We start from the raw sequence: 15,641 nt of genomic DNA on the forward strand, positions 1-15,641 counted from the left end.
TATTTATTTATTATTATTGTTGTTTCTTCTTCTTGTATTAGCACAGTTTGTTGCCTTCTACACTCCGGTTTAACACACTAGTTGGATGGTCTTTCATTGATTGTGTTAGTAGTTATTATTCTATAGATTGGACAAGTATGCTCACAAGAAGACGAATCTCAGGGTTGTATATGGTGACATATATGCACTTTCAACTTTGAGTAGTTGATATCTGAAATATGTTGCCAGTGGAGGAGGTGGAACAAGGTGAAACATTTGCATTATTGGGACATTTACAAGGACATTTAATCAGGTAAGGCAGAGAAGAATATGGATCTAATGCAAGCAAGTAGGATTAGCGTAGATGGGCAAAAAGGTCAATCAGCACAGATGTGGTGAGCAAAAGGGTCTGTTTCTATGCTGTATGGCTCTATACCCAGGCCCCAGTGACTCCCAACAGCTGAATAGTGCTGCTTTGGAAAGTTAGCCAGATTGACCTACCCATCACCTCCAGCTGAACATGAATAAAACTCTCCACCTCATCTTGCATGGTACTGGTCGACTTCAGAGGTACCTGCAGGAACCCAAAGTGCTCTTTATTATTGATGTACATCTGGACTCCTGAAACAGAAAAAAAAAATTAAGTTCATCACTGCAGTTGCATTTACATTGCAAATTGCTGAATTATTACATATGCAGGAAATGTATAGAAATACAGTATCACTGAATGGTGAAAGTGCACTCATTGCATTTTGCTCTGGTACTGAATCTTTCATGGTTTTATAAATCCAACTCTTTGCAGTCAGTGAAGTAACTTTCATGTAGTATAGGAAATTCAGCAAGTTCCCATTCCATCAGTTTAATAACGACCAAATAGTAGGGCGGCACAGCAAGTAGAGTCACCACAAATGGCTCCAGAGCCCTAGGTTCAATCCTGACCTCCGTGCTCTCCCATTGCTCCAGTCTTCCACAACATCACAAGAACACATGGGTTGGTTGGTTAATCAGCCACTGTAAATTGCCCCTATGTGTGGGTGAATGGCAGAATCTGACTGAATTGATGGCAAATATGGGGAGAATAAAATGGTATTAGTGTAAGAGTGGTTAATGGTTGGTGCAGACCTGCTTCCATGCTATGTAACACTATCTGTTTCCTTTAGTGACCTTGGTTAACAAGTTAAATACTGACAAAGTTCTAAGTAAAATTTATTATTAGAGTACATACATGTCATCACATACAACTCTTGAGATTCTTTTTCCGAGGGCATGCTGACTCACTATGGAAAAGGATCTTGGCGATTGTAAGAAAAGCTTGAGCATTTAGACATTAAGGAAGAGGATGTGCTGGAGTTTTTGGAAAGCATCAAGTTGGATAAGTCACCGGGACTGGACTGGATGTACCCCAGGCTACTGTGGGAAGTGAGGGAGGAGATTGCTGAGCCTCTGGCAATGTCTTTTGCATCATTAATGAGGACAGGAGAAGTTCCGGAAGATTGGAGGGTTGCAGATGTTGTACCCTTATTCAAGAAAAAGAGTAGCAATAGCCCAGAAAGTTATAGACCAGTAGTTCTATAGTGGTTATACAACCACTTCAGTAGTTGGTAAGTTGATGGAGAAGATTCTGACTGGAGAGGCATAATATGATTAGGAATGGTCAGCATGGCTTTGTCAAAGGCAGGTCGTGCCTTACGAGCCTGACTGAATTTTCTGAGGATGAGACTAAACACATTGATGAAGGTAGAACCGTAGATGTAGTGTATATGGATTTCAGCAAGGCATTTGATAGGGTACTGAGGCTTATTGAGAAAGTAAGGAGGCATGGGATCCAAGGGGACATTGCTTTGTGGATCCAGAACCGGCTTGCCCACAGAAAGCAAAGAGTAGTTGTAGATGGGTCATATTCTGCATGGAGGTCGGTGACCAGTGATGTGCCTCAGGGATTTGTTCTGGGACCCCTACTCTTCGTGATTTTTATAAATGACCTGGATGAGGAAGTGAAGGGATAAGTTAGTAAGTTTGCTGATGACACAAAGGTTAGAGGTGTTGCGGATAGTGTGGAGGGCTGTCAGAGGTTACAGCGGGACATTGATAGGATGCAAAATTGGGCTGAGAAGTGGCAGATGGAGTTCAACCCAGGTAAGTGTGAGGTGGTTCATTTTGGTAGGACAAACGTGATGGCAGAATATAGCATTAATAGTAAGACTCTTGGCAGTGTGAAGGATTAGAGGGATCTTGGGGTCCGAGTCCATAGGACACTCAAAGCTGCTACATAGGTTAACTCTGTGGTTAAGAAGGCATACGGTGCATTGGCCTTCATCAACCATGGGATTGTGTTTAAGAGCCGAGAGGTAATATTGCAGCTATATAGGACCCCATTTGGAGTACTATGCTCAGTTCTGGTCGCCTCACTACAGGAAGGACATTGAAACCATAAAAAGTTGCAAAGGAGATTTACAAGGATGTTGCCTAAATTGGGGAGCATGCCTTATGAGGATAGGTTGAGTGAACTTGGCCTTTTCTCCTTGAAGTGACAAAGGATGAGAGGTGACCTGATAGAGCTGTACAAGATGAGAGGCATTGATCGTGTGGATAGTCAGAGGCTTTTTCCCAGGCTGAAATGGCTAGCACGAGAGGGCATAGTTTTAAGGTGCTTGGGAGTAGGTACAGAGGAGATGTCAGGGGTATGTTTTTTTTTTTACACAGAGTGGTGAGTGTGTGAAATGGGCTGCTGGCGACGGTGGTGGAGTCAGAAACAATAGGGTCTTTTAAGAGACTCCTGGATAGGTACATGGAGCTTAGAAAAATATAGGGCTATGGGCAAGCCTAGGTAGTTCTAAGGTGAGTACATGTTCAGCACAGCTTTGTGGGCCAAAAGGCCTGTATCGTGCTGTAGGTTTTCTATGTTTCTATGTTTAGCAAATCTATAGAACAGTAACTGTAAACTAATCAGTGGACAACAAACTGTACAAATGAAGATGTAAGTAAATAGCAATAAGTAACAAGCATGAAATAACAAAATAAAATTTTTGTTGAAGTTATACAATTACAAACACGAGAAAGTCTGCAGATGCTGGGAATCCGAGCATCACACACAAAATGCTGGAGGATCTCAACAGGCCAGGCAGCAACTATGGAAAAGAGTACAGTTGATGTTTTGGGCCAAAACCCTTCAGCAGGATTCGGCCCAAAATGTCAACTGCACTCTTTTCCATCAATACTGCCTGGCCTGCTGAGTTCCTCCAGCATTTTGTGTGTGTTGCTTAAAGTGAGACCATCGGTTGTGAGAAAACCAGATAGAGAACGAGTGTAGTTATCCCTTTTGTTCAAGAGCCTGATGGTTGAGGGATAGAAACTGTTCTTAAACCTGATGGTGCAAGTCCTTAGGCTCTTGTACCTTCTACCTGACAGCAGCAGTAAGAAAGGAGCATAGCCTGGGTGGTGAGGGTTTTTGATGATGAATGCTGCTTTTCTATGACAATGTTTCATGTAGATGTACTCAATGGTTGAGAGGGCTATACCTGTTATGTACCAGGCTGAAAACTACCTTTTGTAGGACTTTCCACTCAAAGGCATTGGTGTTCCCGTACCAAACTGTGATGCAGCCAACCAGCACACTTTGCACTACACATCTATGGAAGTTTGCCAAGATTTCTGATGACATACCGAACCTCTGAAGACTCTTAAGGAAGTAGAGGTGCTGCCATGCTTTATTTGCAATTATATTTATATAATGGGTCCAGGACAGGTCCTCTGAGATAGTGACACCCAGGAATTTAAAGTTATTGATCCCCTCCACCTCAGATCCTCCGATGATTACTGGCTCATGGTTCTCTGGTTTCCCTCTGCTGAAGTCTACAATCAGTTCCTTGGTCTTATTGACATTGAGTGAGAGGTTGTTGTTATGACACCACCCAGCCAAATTCCTCCTATATGCTGATTCATCACCACCTTTGATACAGCCCACAACAGTCCTGTCATCAGCAAACTTGTATATGGTGTTGGAGCTGTACTTAACCACACAGTCATAGGTGTAAAGCAAGTAGAATAGGGGACTAAGCACACATCCCTACAGTGCTCCTGTGCTGATGGAGATTGTGATGTTTTTGCCAATCTGAACTGACTGGGGTCTACAAGTGGAAATTCAGGATCCAATTGCACAAGGGGGTATTGAGGCCCAGGTCATGGGAGTTTACTGATCAGCTTTGAATATTAGAATACTGGAATATTAGAAAAACTTCTGCAGTCTTTCCAAATCTATGCCATTGGACCTTTACCTGGATGTGTGGATTAACATTCAGCCCCAAGAGCTGCAATTTAACATTCCTCACTCATTTCTAGATGTTTTAGGTCTTTCCAGAGTGGGATCGGAGATAAGACCTTGCAACTCAGGTGGCTGACCCAGTCACCAAATCAAGGGCAACACAGAGATCCTCAAGGATAATTCTAGTGGAGAAAAACTCTGTAGAATCTGCTTTAAAATCAATTACACCCTAATCACTGCAGGAGGTCTACGAAGGAGAGGAGCAGTGGTGAAAGAAGAGATTAAATTTAGGGACATACAAGAGATAAGGATTCAATTCATCTTTGTATTAATGAAAATCAGTAGCAGATCAGAAAGTGCAATGATTCAGAGTCAAAAGTGCATGCTCAACACAAAGCAGTGAGAAAGAAATTCAATTGATATATCACTACCTCAAGGGGTACATAGTAGGATAGAAGTGTCTGAGAGATCTGGTTATTAATTTAGTAACTCGGCTTATTTTGTCACGTGTACCAAGGTACAGTGAAAAATTTGTTTTGCTTGCCACCCAGACAGATCATTTCATCACATCAGTGCATTAAGAAAGTACAAGGGAAAAGCAATAACAGAATGCAGAATAGAGTTTTACAGTTACAGAGAAAGTGCAGGTAGACAGTAAGGTGCAAGGGTCATAACGAGGTATATCGTGAGATCAAGAAGCCAACTTATTGTACACGGGAACTGTTTAACGACCTTATAAAAGCAGGATGGAAACTGACCTTGAGCTTCGCAGTACATGCTTTCAGGCTACAGTATCTTCTGTCTGATGGGTGTTGGGAGGAGGAAGAGTAATGAGGACATCTGGGATGGGTGGGGTCTTTGATTCTTTTTATTTACTTTTTAATGTATTGCACATGCACCTTATTATGTTTTAATTTATTTGTAGTGTGTTAAGTGTATGAGTTACACGTATCAGTGTTGTGCGCCTTGGTCTAGAGCAGGGGTTCCCAACCTGGGGTCCACAGACTTGCTCAACGGTATTGGGCCATGACATAAAAAAGTTAGGGAAGCTGTCTCGTTTGGCAGTATACATATGTAATAAATTGACTTAAACACTGAGTGGCCCTCAGGAAGTCAGGTAATGTGTGCGCACGTGGGAGAGGCTGACACAGCTGCTTAACATCAGACCCATTAACGTCAACAATCATTTATACAGTATTATTAAAATAACCAAATAGACTGAGAGGGTTGCCCTGCTTCACAGGAAAATTATCAAACAAGGAGGAAGGATGGCAGCCACACAAAGAGATACCCGAGCTGAAGGGGAGAGGTGGTCAAGAGAAGACCAAAGAAGAAATGTGAGGGTATGCAAAGGCATACACATATAAATTAGGAGCAGGAGAAGGCCACTCGGCCCCTTAAGCTTGAGACAAGAGATTCTGCTGTTGCTAGAAATCTGGAGCAACACACACAAAATACTGGAGAAACACAGCAGGTCAGACAGCAGCCATGGATGAAAATAAACAGTCAACATTTCAGGACCACACCCTTCATTGGGGCTGGAAAGGAAGAGGGCAATAACCTGAATGAAAGGGTGGGGAAAGAGGAGGAGCCCAAACTGGCAGGTGATAGATGAGTCCAGGGGAGAGGGCAGAAGGTAGGTAGGTAAGTGGGGTAGGGGTGTGTAAAGGAACAATATAAGAAGCTGAGTAATATGTGGACGAGGCAATGGGTTGAAGATAAAGGAATCTAATGAGTCCACCATCCATTCCTAACAGATCCCTTCTTCTTCAGACCTTTGCCTTCACTTTTGTGGGGAAAATAACTGGACAATAGCAACAGGAACATTGACATACAGCGAATGAGATGTGTTGAAGTACAGGAAAAATTTACTTCACCTAAGGATGATCTGCCTGAGACCTTCAATGTAACTGAATGACTTGCTCAATGTAGATATTGATAAGAGAGACACATCTATTTCACAACTTCTAAATTAGATCCCAAAGTTTAATTGGGCTTAAGTGTGGTGACAGCATGTTAAACTCTGTAGCTTACCCGCTTGTTTGCATGAATATGCAAAGACTATGATGTCATCAAAAGACCAGGTGTAGGATGGATGTGGGGGGTAAAAAGCCAGTTTCTTGGAGGCTTCTTTGCGAAGATCAATCAGCATTGTGGAGTGTACCATAACCACCGGGAAACAGCCGAGTCTGTCCCGTTTCCGTATCGGAGGGTAGGCTGGGGTCCGTTTATAATAACCCTGTAGAGCAAAGAACATTGAAGTAAAACCTGGGAGTGGGGCTGTCATTTGGGGGGGTGGGGGGGAGAGAGGGAGAGTGCGCCTTATGCTGCCAGTCAAAAGTCCCTTTGTCCTTTGTTATTTTAGAAACTGCAGCTGATTTTCCCATTGGTTAGTTGCCTGGTGTCCAGGTTCAGACATCCTGGTATAAAACAGAACATGGCAGGGGCTTGTTCTCTCTTCCTTTGTTTCAGGCAAGTAATGCACATTCCCATTGGGAAGGAATGCTCTGTGCACACTTTTAACTAAGCATATCTGTTGAAAAAAAGTCTGTTGAATACTTAGTTTTGTAGTTTCTGTAACTTGGGGAACATGAATGTTTGGTCAAATTCTCACTGTTGATAAGTAAATGATTAATATATTTATTCACAGTCAGTGTTTTCTGTCTCACTTGGCAGACCTGCAAACCTGATTCAACATTACAGGGGGTGACAGTAAAATGGGATAGATTAAAAGGCACTTCAAAGACCAGGATAAAGACAACGATCTTCTGTCCAATGTAAGCCTAAAATAGATAGGCATAAATGGACATAAATCCAGGAGGGATGGAGTGGGAAAGGTGATTTAGTTGGTGTTGGATCACAAAAAGCACACCAAGAGTCGAAATATGAAGGCTGAGAGACAAAACGAACAATGATTTTGGAGAATGGAAATCATTGAGAAAGGGAAAGGGGTTCAAATGAGGCTACAAAAAATAAAACTAAAGCTGCAAGGTATCGGATAGTTCCAAACTGAGCAATCTCATTAGACCACAAATTAAAAGACAAAACAAAGGTGGCTTCTTTAAAACACCATTCTGTCTGTACCTCTGAGGTCATTCCACACCAGAAATTGGAATAGGCAGAGCGCGAGTCCAACATGGGTGCAACAACCGTCTTATTCTCAGCGATGAGTAGAGTTAGGGTGTTTGGATTGGTTAAGAAGTTATCTGTATCTACAAACTTAAAAGAAACAAGAGTATCATTAACGGTAATTGCAGGTAACCAGCTATTGATTGCATTGTACTTGGGTACAGAGAAATCAGGACATCTGTAAACTGGCAGAAGCTGGACCACTGCTTGCTTACAGAGGAGCCAGGTGGAGATATGGCCTTTCACAAAAGGGGAAACTACACCAGTTGTATAAAAGTCACAATGATGGCCCTTGGTTGAATCCATTGGTTTCTGTGCTCCTTACCCAACCAATATCTCATAGTTGTTACAGTTTGACCACTTAGCATTAAAATGGACTTTTTTTAAAATTCCAATTCTTTCTTGGAAAAATAGTGTAATTTAGTAATTTATGTTTTTTTCCTGTGAATCCTGCCAATCTGCTGCTGCAAGCAAGTTTTTCCATTGCACCGGTGGTTACATGCACTTGTGCAGAAACTTTAACTTTGACCAATTTCCATCCTAACAAGCCTCCTAGGATTCAATGCTTTCTGTGCGGTGTGAAATCCAGATATTCACAACCTGTTGTGTGGAACTGCGCTTCTTGTTCACATGTCAACAATTTAGTTTTGATCCTCCTGTTATAAGACTATCCCTCCCACCAGAGGGAATTGATGTTGCTTACTTTCTTCAATTCTCACAGTAAAATCGGTTGGTGAGCCACATCATTTCCAGATCTCCTTTTCCCTCAACTAAGCTCTCAGAATTTCAGGAGAATCCTCATGTTTGTGCACAAGCCACTAAGGCAACTTGAAAGCAATTTCCAAACACATGCATTACCTAACCAGCTGCAGGGAACAACTCCTCCAGAGAGAGCCTACATTCTAGTACAGTAACGTACTGTTCCATTCTCCTGATATATGTCAACTGGTTAGGAACCACCACTGCTTGGGCCAACAAGTTTTTAAAATGCCCCCCCCCCCAACAAATACTGACCACCAAAAGGTGCCATAACACCTTGATCAACAATTCAATCTACTACCCTATTTCCCCTGGTGTGACAGAACTTACCTGGCCTTCCCATTATGGTGAGAAACAGCACACTGTGGGCAAGGTTTGGGATCTTTTTCATTTACTGTGGCCTTAGTTTAACGTAGGACTGCAAATAACAAACCTACAATCAAAGTTCCACCTTTATTCAAAAGCCAAAGGGATGGAGCCAGGTACAGGTGTCTCTCCACCCCTGCCCCCTCCTCTAGTTACATCAGGGTTCCATTTCTGTGAACAGTTTATAACTGGGACGGTCCATGAGTCAGAAATACAGCCATGAATTGAGTTCCTTCACCACAGAAGATGCCTGGAGCCTTGCAGCTGCTGGAACACCTATCCCGACAGTTTCCCAAATGCTCATTCATATTTAAGGGCTGTAGACAAATTGGGTGTCTGTAAGCTGGAGAGGACCTGTTTGTTTAATGGAAACATGATGGCCGAGCCCACAGTTCTCAATGCTGTACTCTCTCCAAACAATGGATTTCTGTGTCTGTTTTATACAGTGACTTAGCACTTTCCCCCAACATCTAGACTTCATCATTCAAATGTGGTTACCACTGTTAACTGTTGGCAGGTAACTTTCATACAAAATATTCTCCTAATCGGCAACATGATAAATAGTTGACAATCTGTTTTAGGGAGACTAGTTCAGCAAATGAACAGGGTACCATGGTGAACTCTTGTTTCTCTTCTTTGAAGCATGTTGTGGGATTAGTTATACTTGGTTCAGAGGGCAGGCAATAATTTTATTTTAAATCTCATTTGAGTTACGACACTACAAACAATTCAACACTGTTAAACCATCAGCTAACATTCTGCACACCGTAGTCAAGTCAAACCCACAATTTTCTAATTCAGAAACCAGAGTGATGCTTACAGTGTCTGTGGTTGATGACCAGAACAAATCTTGCAAGCTCATATGAATGACAGATTAACACTTAACCAATGTCTGATTAATTGCCCAGGAAAACAGCAGCACCAATTAAAACTAACTGCTATCTTAATGACAAACACAGGTGTCAGAGACTCCCTCCTATTCTATCTCCATTCAAACCTTACTGGCCTTACCAAAATGTAATCAGCCCATCGGTCTCTGGCTGCCTTCAGTGCTGCTTGTCGTAGCTTCATCACGTGTTCATATCGAGAGTCCGGCCAATGCTTTGGCCCGATTTCATCAGGGTAAGATCTGGAAGCCAACATTGCAAAGAATACACAGGACTTTAGGAGCCAGCATAACACAGGTATTTCACCAAAGTGAACAGAATGGCCACTGCTCATTGATCCATTGCCATTGGTACCCTCCCCAGTTGATCAGCTTGAAGGGTAACCCTAAACCAATTTTACAGAGTACACAATGGTTTCCAAAGTCCATGGCTCACTGGCACACCACTGGTATTTTAGTATTAGCTTTTATTGATATTATTCTTGTAGGAATTAATTACCCATATTCAATGGCCCACATGAATCTGATAGATGTTGGTTAGGCTACAGTTGGAATATTGTGTACAATTCCAGTTGCCACACTATAGGAAGGACAAGGCTGGAGAGGATGCAGAGGAAATTCACCAGCTTGGGATGGAATGCTACAATTATAAGAGAGTAGATAGGTTGAGTTTATTTTCCTTTGAATAGAAGGGAATTAGGGAAGGCCTCAATAGGGGTGTACAACTATGAGAGGTACAGATAGAGCAAACAGTGAGAAACATATCACTGTTGTAGAGGCACATAGAATGTAAAAGGGAGGAGGTCCTGAAAACAGTCTACAGGGAGTTAGGAAGGAAATTGAGAAGCAGGACCGTAAAGGTAGCAATACCAGGATTACTGACTGTGCCACGTGACAGTGAGTATAGGAATAGAATGAGGTGGAGGATAAATGCATGGCTGAGGGATTGGAGCAGTGGGCAGGGATTCAGATTTCTGGATCATTGGGACCTCTTTTGGAGCAGCTGAGACCTGTACAAAAAGAACGGGTTGCACTTGAATCCCAGGGGGACCAATATCCTGGCGGGGAGGTTTGCTAAGGCTACTGGGGAAAGTTTAAACTAGAATTGTTGGGGGGTGGGAACCAAAATGAAGAGACTGGGGTAGAGGCGGTTGGCTCATAAATAGAGAAAGCTTGGAGACAGTGTGTGAGAGAAGGAACACACTCAGACCGATGGCTTGAGATGTATCTATTTTAATGCAACAAGTATTATGAACAAAGCTGATGAGCTTAGAGCATGGATCAGTACTTGGAGCGATGATGTTGTGGCCATTACAGAGACTTGGATGGCTCAGGGGTAGGAATGGTTACTTCAAGTGCCAGGCTTTAGATGTTTCAGGACAGAGAGGGAAGCAAAAGAGATGGGGGCGTGGCACTGCTGATCAGAGATAGTGTCACAGCTATAGAAAAGGTGGACACCATAGAGGGATTGTCTACAGGAAGAGGTCAATAACTCTACTGGGTATTTTTTATAGGCCACCCAATAGTAGCAGGGATATCGAGGAGCAGATAGGGAAACAGATCCCGGAAAGGTGTAATAATAACAGAGTTGTCGTGGTGGGTGATTTTAATTTCCCAAATATTGATTGGCATCTCCCTACAGCAAGGGGTTTAGATGGGGTGGAGTTTGTGAGTTTGTTAGGTGTGTTCAGGAAGGTTTCTTGACACAATATGTAGATAAGCCTACAAGAAGAGAGACTGTACGTGATCTGGTATTGGGAAATGAACCTGGTCAGGTGTCAGATCTCTCAGTGGGAGAGCATTTTGGAGATATTGATCATAATTCTATCTCCTTTGGAGAGAGATAGGAACAGACAAGTTAGAAAAGCGTTTAATTGGAGTAAGGGGAATTATGAGGCTATCAGGCAGGAACTTGGAAGCTTAAATTGGGAACAGATGTTCTTAGGGAAAGGTACAGAAGAAATGTGGCAAATGCTCAGGGACTATTTGTGTGGAGTTCTGCATAGTTACGTTCCAATGAAACAGGGAAGTTATGCTATGATACGGGAACCATGGTGTACAAAGGCTGTAATAAATCTAGTCAAGGAGAAAAGCTTACGAAAGGTTCAGAGAGATAGGTAGTGTTAGACATCTAAAAGGTTATAAGGCTAACAGGAAGGAGCTTAAGAAGGAAATTAGGAGAGCCAGAAGGGGCCATGAGAAGGCCTTGGCGGGCAGGATTAAGGAAAACCCCAAAGCATTCTACAAGTATGTGAACAGCAAGAGGATAAGACATGAAAGAATATGACATATCAAGTGTGACAGTGGGAAAGTGTGCATGGAACCAGAGGAAATAGCAGAGGTACTTAATAAATACTTTACTTTAGTATTCACTATAGAAAAGGATCTTGGTGATTGTATTGATAACTTGCAGCAGACTGAAAAGCTTGAGCATGTAAATATTAAGGAAGAGGATGTGCCGGAATTTTTGTAAAGCATCAAGTTGGATAAGTCGCCGGGAGCAAATGAGACGTACCCCAGGCTACTGTGGGAGGCGAGGGAGGAGATTGCTGAGCCCCTGGAGATGATCTTTACATCATCAATGGGGACGGGAGAGGTTCTGGAGGATTGGAGGGTAGCGGATGTTGTTCCATTATTCAAGAAAGAGAGTAGAGATAGCCCAGGAAATCATAGAACCAGTGAGTCTTACTTCAGTGGTTGATAAGTTGATGGAGAAGATCCTCAGAGGCAGGATTTATGAACATTTGGAGAGGCATCACATGATTAGGGGTAAGTTTTTTTACGCAGAGAGTGGTGAGTGTGTGGAATGGACTGCCACCAACGGTGGTAGGGACAGATACAATAGGGTCTTTTAAGAGTCTTTTGGATAGGTACATGGAGCTTAGAAAAATAGAGGGCTATGGGTAACCTCAGTAACTTCTAATGTAGGGCCATGTTTGGCAGAACTTTGTGGGCTGAAGGGCCTGTATTGTGCTGTAGGTTTTCTATGTTTCTATAAAACAGTACAGCACACAAACAGGCCCTTCAGCCCACAATGTTTGCCAAAACAGCTAAAAAGTTTATCAACCCCCCCCCAAAACTAATCCCTCCTACCTACACAATGTCCATACCTCCATTCTCCTCACATTCATGTGTCTATCCAAATGTCTCTTAACTGTTTTCTAATGTATCTGCCTCTACCAACATACCAGGCAGCGCATTCCAGGCATCCACCCCTCTCTGAGTAAAAAAAACCCTCACATCCCCCCTGAACCTATCTCCTCTCACCTTCAATGCATGCCCTCTGGTATTAGGCATTCCTATTCTCTCTAAGATCAAAAGACATAGATTTAGGAGGACCACCAAGGGGCCTGAAGGGGATTAGAAGAAGATTTTTTTTTCTATCCGGAGATTGGTTGCAATCTAGAATACACTGCCTGAGAAGGTGGTAGAGGCAGAGACTCTCGCACCTAAAGAGCATCTAAATGATTACTTGAAAAGCCAGGGCACGGCAGGCTATGGATTCAATTCTGGTACACTGGATTAGTAGATAGGTACCCAATGGCTTGCAGTAAGGTTGGCCAAAGGGTCTGTGTCTGCGCTGCAAAGTTCTAACAACTCTGCGTACTTCAGGATTTCCTCGGGCTGCATTGATTTTGATATGTTAAGAATGAGAAAACAATTTTGATTGAGGTCAGAGCCAGAAATAGACGCACATCAGCTCTGACAGGGTTTGCAGGCTTTTGCGTCCTACAAAGTGAAACCTTACACCCTGAATGGCAGTGATCCTTCACCTGTGATTGTTGATGCTCTTGACCCTTCCATGACAATGTGACGTGAGGAATTCCAAAACAATAAATCTGTGCTGATTCATGGCCAAAGCAATATGGTCAGTGCCTTGATAGGGACGGTCTTCTCAGAGGGAAGCTTGGAGCACGGTATGGTGAGACATGAAAAAGATGAACATGTGTGACAATAATTCAAACTGTGGTGAGGTAAGGTTTACTAACCTTCAACTGAGAAAAGGTCCTGGGGAGGTCGACTACTAGATATCAGTGGGAAAGCCGTTTGTTCAAGGTAGGGAACAATCAATAGGAAATCTGGGAGAGGCTATGTTACAAGAGGGACTGAAGACAGGATTGGCAGTGTCAGGAGTGGGAACCTGGGGATAGGGGCCAATGTGCAGGACAGGCAGTAAGCACACATCAGTGACAAATATTCACAATTGCCGGATAAACTAATTAAAAAAAGTGATAATCTCACTCTTAACTCTGTTGCTGAGGAATATAAATAAAAGAGTGACACAATAGTGCAGCCACAAGATCACTACCAAAGATCCAGGTTAAATCTTGATCTTGTGTTCTATCTGTTTCCCTCTGGTGCCCTCCAAAATCCCAAAAACACTTATGTATTGAGATTCAGCTCAGAGTAGGTACTTTCAACCCTTCAAGCCAAGCCACCCAGCAATCTCCCGATTTAATCTGACCCTAATCACAGGACAGTTTACAATAACCAATTAACCTACCAACTGGTATGTCTAAGGACTGTGGGAGGAAACCAGAGCACCTGGAAGAAACCCACGCGGTCACTGGAAGAACATACAAACTCCTTACAGGCAGCGGCAGGAACTGAACCCAGGACGCCTGTACTGTAAAACATTGTACTAACCACTACGCTACCGTGCATGCAGGTTGGAAGGTCAATAGGCAGGAAATAACTCTGAAAACGTGTAGCCCGGGTGGTTGATGGTTGGGTTGAGTTGTTCTCCAATCTTGGCAATCACATCAGCACCATACGAGGAGACAGCATCAGTGCACTGATCACTGATGGTGTGTCCTCCTAATGCCTGGCCTTTATATATTTAAATAAAGGCCCAGCATTATGAGGATACACCACAAGTGAGCAGTGCACTGATGATGTCTCCTCATATGGTGACAAAATGCTTGCAACTGGATTGCCAAGATTAGAGAGCAACTTAACCTAATGGTCTGTTGGCCACTATAAATTGGCCTAAATGTGTAGGTGAGTGGTGTCATCTGGGGTAAGTTGGGAAGAATGTAGGAAGATTAAAAAAATGGATTAATATAGGATTAGTGTAAATGGGTGGCTGATGGTTGATACAGACTCGATGGGCTGAAGGACCTGTTTCGCTGCTCCATTTCTTAATCATTCTCCCAATTGGTCAGCATCTCTGTAATCATAATAATGAAAGTGTTTGAGACAAAGGCTAATGTAAAGAGGAGACATAATTCTGCAGGTGCTGGAATCCGGAGCATAAAAACAAACTGCTGAAGGAACTCAGCGGCTCTAACAGCATCTTTGGAGAGAAAGAAATTGTCAATGTTTCGGGTTGAGACTTGCATCAACACCTACTAAGTACTAAACAGAAGAGAGTGGGCAGATACTGGAAATCTTGAACACCACACACAAAATGCTGCAGGAACTCAGCAGGTATGGCAACATTTATGGAGCAGAAAAAAAAGTCCTTTTGAAGGATCTCAGGCAAAACGTTGACTGTTTATTTCCCTCTGTAGATGGTCCCTGACTTGCAGAATTTCTCCAGCATTTTGTGTGTTGCCTCAACAGAGTAAATAGTACTGATGTGCTGCTTCATATATAATGGCAAGAGTAAACTATGGTCCAACATATTAAAAAAATGCTAAAATTAACGGGTCAATGATATTTTCCAGCACGACCAGCAAGGGACTTACTTTGGCTCATCCATGGGTCTCCATTCAATGGAATGGTAAAATCTTTGTACATTCACCAGCCATTCTCTCAGTACTGCTGTGGTGTTATCCACATTGTGGTCCGTGGCAATCCTACAGAGAATAAAGCATAATGTAATCTAACCCAGCACACAAAGGAGCTTCGCCAAAACAACACTCTAATCCTCTTGTATTTAAATAGCTTTACTTGTCACAGAAACATCAAAATATACACCAAAATGTGCTGTTCCTTTCAAATCAAGGATTGTGGTCGGAAGCCCACAAATGTCGTTGCCTTGGAGAGGGAGAAAGAGGACTAGCTTGAAGGAGTTAGGTGAAGCAAGGTGGGTGGGAAAGGTAAAGGGCTGAAGAAGGAATCTGATAGGAAAGGAGAGTGGACCACAGGAGAAAGGGATGGAGGAGGAGCACAGGGCGAGGTGATAGGCAGGTGAGGACAAGAGGTGAAAAGCCAGAGTGGGGAATAGAGGAAGATAGGAAAATAAAATCTCCAGAAAGGGAAAACCATGTTTATGCCATCAGGTTGGAGGCTACCCAGATAGAGTACAAGGTGTTG

At 42.8% G+C, this 15,641-nt stretch overlaps 1 protein-coding gene across 2 annotated transcripts in view; it reads right to left on the reverse strand.

Moving 5' to 3' along the window:
* Nucleotides 1-15,641, reverse strand: part of colgalt1b (collagen beta(1-O)galactosyltransferase 1b) — a 54,207-nt gene that overhangs the window by 14,094 nt on the left and 24,472 nt on the right. The window contains exons 2-6 of one of the 2 annotated variants that reach the window (XM_059992176.1): nucleotides 15,071-15,181; nucleotides 9,506-9,623; nucleotides 7,325-7,459; nucleotides 6,275-6,479; nucleotides 481-600 (exon numbers count right to left, since the gene is read on the reverse strand). In XM_059992176.1, coding sequence (XP_059848159.1) covers nucleotides 481-600; nucleotides 6,275-6,479; nucleotides 7,325-7,459; nucleotides 9,506-9,623; nucleotides 15,071-15,181 — 689 coding nt within the window. Of the gene's footprint in view, nucleotides 1-480; nucleotides 601-6,274; nucleotides 6,480-7,324; nucleotides 7,460-9,505; nucleotides 9,624-13,153; nucleotides 14,217-15,070; nucleotides 15,182-15,641 lie in introns of those variants that run through there. The other variant, XM_059992178.1, reaches the window with a different exon arrangement.

The sequence above is a fragment of the Hypanus sabinus genome, chromosome 16 (genome assembly GCF_030144855.1).
Source record: "Hypanus sabinus isolate sHypSab1 chromosome 16, sHypSab1.hap1, whole genome shotgun sequence".
NCBI classification, from domain to species: domain Eukaryota; kingdom Metazoa; phylum Chordata; class Chondrichthyes; order Myliobatiformes; family Dasyatidae; genus Hypanus; species Hypanus sabinus.